Source organism: Echinops telfairi, unplaced genomic scaffold (assembly GCF_000313985.2).
Source record: "Echinops telfairi isolate 266 unplaced genomic scaffold, ASM31398v2 ScPeMD7_7413;HRSCAF=8451, whole genome shotgun sequence".
Lineage (NCBI taxonomy): Eukaryota > Metazoa > Chordata > Mammalia > Afrosoricida > Tenrecidae > Echinops > Echinops telfairi.
Window position 1 is genome coordinate 338337 of NW_022111313.1, and position 3861 is coordinate 342197.

Genomic DNA, 3861 nt, shown 5'->3' on the forward strand with positions numbered 1-3861 from the left:
TCTACATCTTCCTCTTCCTCGCCTGGGTGGCCTTGTACCAGGTAGCATGCCCCTGCCTGCCCCACTTCCCTGCCGTCCTCCCTTGAGGGCCGACTGGGCAGCTGTAATGCCTCCAGCCCGCCCCTGCTGGACAGAACACTCTTCCTCTCCCACGAAACGCTCATGAGGCATCGGGCCTGAAGGGCACCCCTGGCACAGGGTGGTACACCCTTAGTTTTCTCCCCATTGTCGATGAGAACACCCCTACGTGCCCCATTCAATGCTCCCGCTGACGGGCTTCAAGCTGCGCACCAGCCTCTCCCTCCTTTCCCAAATTGTCCCCCACCCCCGGGGCGGGGTGGGGCGTAACCTCATCACCCTGAAGCTTCTGCCTTATTTCATGGAGAGACCTTTTGTTTTATTTTATTAATTCATTTATTTCGAAAGAACCTTTTAAAGACTGCTCATGTTTTGAGATGGCAGCCGTGGCACCAAGGGATGCGTAGGGCCTGCCACGGACCGAAGGCCCCCCGTGTCTGGACCTGTGGTGTGAAGCCAAGCTCAGGCCTTGTTGTCTGAAAGCCTCACAGTAGCTGGGGGACCAGAGACCGAGGGGCGGGGGGGTGGGGCGCGGGACAGTCAGCCTGCATTTTCCCGACCGGCTTTCTGGCCACGGGGCCCCGGTGACGCCAGCACGGGGTCGGCTTGCATGACGTGGAAGGGTGGGCGGAGGCACAGAGAGCAGCCAGGGGGCCCATTTGCATCGGTCAATACGCCAGCCCACCCAGTCCACCTTTGGACGTGGCAACCGTGGTCTCCGCAGAGCCCAGCGGTTTCCATTCACAGGCGAGCGGGGGAGTAGAGTGTGCGTGAGAGAGAGAGAGATTGATTTCCAATACCTCCTGGATCAGTCAATAAGCACACAACTCCCACCGCAGTGACTCACCAGCTTCTAAGGGGGTGGCGGTTTTGCTTTCCTGAGGGCAGACGAGCTGCAGCAAAGCCCTGACTTCATCTGTGCCTCCTGAGAACTTACTTTGCGATGTGCCTGGGGCTGGGGCTGGAGCCAGGGAGGAAGGCTGTTGGAGACTGTGGTTCTGCATGGGGTGGGGGGAGGCGCCACCAGACCCCTCGCTTGCCCCCCTCACCGTGCCTGTCCCCAGCAAGCTGCGGCGCGTGCCACCAGGGGCCATGTCTGTGTTGCAGATGAACTATGCTGCCTGGAGGAGGCTGCTGAAACCCTTCTGGGTGGTGGTGGTCTCTTACTCCATGGTGGTCCTCGGTGTACTCTACACGTACCAGTTTCAGACCACGACTGCCTTTTTCACCCGGACCCTGGGGCTGTCTGAAGAGGGGTAAGATTTAGGATCTGGGGGCTGGACGGCAGTCTTTCATGCTAGAAGACCCCAGTTCTGCCAGCCTTCCTGGGATCAGAGGAGGTGGGCACCAGCCCAGCCTCATGGCCTCCTGTGTCGAAACTTCTAGAGCAGTAAGGGGGTGCCCAAGGGGACCAGGCCTTGCCAATAGAGCTGTTAAGACAGCCACAGCCGCCTGGAAACTGGAGACGCCTCCCCACCTCATCGGCCTGGAGACGAGGGCTTGGAAGAGTTCTTTGGGTTGGATCTGCTCACTTGGGGGTGCCTTCACCAAGCTCCCAGATTCCCGGGGTCCCTGCAGACACCTCCTCCAGGTGCCATTGGCTTTGAGGTCAGAGTGGCCAAGGCCAAGGGGAGGGTAGACATGGCGGGAACTCACCAGGGCTTTGGTGCCTTAGATGCGCCCGTTCTGTGGGTCCCTGGAACCCAACGACTCTCCCCACCTCCACGTAGGCTCCTGGAGCCTTCGACCGAACCCCGTCCTCAGCTTGCCCTGTCCCTCGCCCCCCAGTTTCAGATACAGTTCTGCATTTGTGCCCTTAACCTATACCTCCCGTGACGCCCCGCGAATTCCCAGGTCTCCGGGTGCTCTGGGCTTCTCAGCCACCTGAGCCCACTGTGGGCAACTTCTGGGGGCGCCCACTGGACTCCAGGGTCCATGCTTGTAGATGCCACACCAAGAGGAAGGCTGGCGGGGTGCAGGCAGGTGTCTCTGTCAGGCGGCCCCAGCTGGGGGCTGTGCCTCCCCTTCCCCTTTCCCCCTCCAGCTTGCGGGATGTGGGCCTGGAGCAGTTCAGCACGGTGGAGCTGTTTGCGAAGATTCTGCGTCCTGCCGCCTTTCTGCTGGCATGCACCCTGCAGCTTCATTACTTTAATGAGGGTTTTCTGAAGACCACCAGCCACCCTGTGATCCCCGCTCCCCGCGAAGGCCCATGTGACAGGTACTGCTGTCCCCAGGGTGGCACTTGAAGATGCTGCTAATAGACTGCAAGACGGGCTTCGCTCAGGAGAATGGAATTAAATTTATTTTCCATTTGCTGAGTCATCCGTTTGTGGGTGTGCTCTGAAAGTGTGTGTGTGTGTGTGTGTGTGTGTGTGTGAATTAGAGCCTTGTGTGTCTTCTTGGGGGTTAGTGAACAGGACTGGGGTAGGGGACAGGATTCCCTACCAAGTGCCCCTGTTGGCAGAACCAGATCCCTGGTCTGCTGAGGGACCATTCAGGTGTCGTTGGGGGTTTTTCTGGCTGAGGCATCCTGGGATCCAATCACCTGAGGACCCCTTTTCTTTTATGATGATTATTTTTTAACCATGCCCATGCTTCAGCACAATGAAGAGGCTGGCTGTGCAGCGTGGCTTTTAAAGATTTTCACTTGTTTGTTTAATTTTCAGACTGACTGACTCATATGCTAGAGTATTTCACAGAATTCTTGTTTTCAAAGGTGGTACTTTGCCAAAAACAATTCCTTTTCTTCCTAAAGAAAATCCCGCAGGAGGCTGCTGTCTCTGGCCAAAGCTGGGGTGTGTGTATGTATGTTCCTGAGCAAATCCGAGTAGCCATTCGAATGCTTTACATGAACAAGTGCACAAAATACCTGCGCTTGATTCGCCCCTGTTCCCAGGGGAGGTGCGGAACATTCCTTTTGTCAATGCGGGTGCCATTTGTTTCTGGTTTTCCCCTGCCTGGTTCACACTCCAGGTGCAGTTGGGAGCCTGAAAAGCAGAGAGGGGAGGGGAGGGGGAGGTGGTGGGGTCCCCTGGGAGTTGAGAAGCCGAGGGCGAAGAGCAGTGCATTCTTCCCACGTCCTAGAAATAACGTGCCGGGCAAGTTAATACCGAGCAATTCCTGCTGCGGCAGGGAGAGGAAGCTTGGGGAGACGCGGTCTCTTTCTGAGGCTCTGGACCCCAGTGGGTGAACTCGTTGAATGGTGTGAGGAAGGGGTGAGGCCCTCTGAGGCAGCTTGAACCTGAGACAGGAGAGTGGCAATGTTTGGGGGCAGGTGGCCGGGGCGACATCGTGTGAACACACCAACCCTACACCAGGCCTCTGTGGTCTCTCTCCCCCTCAGCAATATGGCGGCAGGGAGGGCCACGCAGCTCCTGGCGAATGCGTAAGTCTCCCTTCTTTTCACCTCTGCCCGCGAGTGGGGCGCGTGGGCGACTCCTCCCCCCGTGTTGGCTGCAGTGCATCTATCTGCACGGCGGCAGGTTCATCTCAGTCTTTTAAAAACACCAGCAGAGAATGAATGCCCATCACGAAGGGCCTGGGTGAACAAATTACAGTGTGCTTCTGCAGCATAATGCTATGCAGCCAATAAAAAGAACGAGGCAGCTCTCTCTACACTGATAGGGGATAAGCTCCATGATATATTGCCAAGTGCGAGGAAGCAAGGTGCACAGCACCGTGTAGAGAGCGCGCTACATCTGTTTAAGAACAAGATATACACATATCTATATGCTTATGCTTATACACACAAAGCCTCTCTTTGGAAGATTACCAAGGAAACCC

The 3861-nt window shown here is 56.8% G+C and overlaps 1 protein-coding gene across 1 annotated transcript in view; it reads left to right on the forward strand.

The window, feature by feature from the left end:
• The window catches only part of LOC101655207 (piezo-type mechanosensitive ion channel component 2-like), a 158820-nt gene that overhangs the window by 84117 nt on the left and 70842 nt on the right, over positions 1–3861 (forward strand). The window contains exons 12-13 of the mRNA XM_013008440.1: positions 1186–1334; positions 2123–2296. Of these exons, the coding sequence (XP_012863894.1) occupies positions 1186–1334; positions 2123–2296 (323 nt within the window). The remainder of the gene's footprint in view (positions 1–1185; positions 1335–2122; positions 2297–3861) is intronic.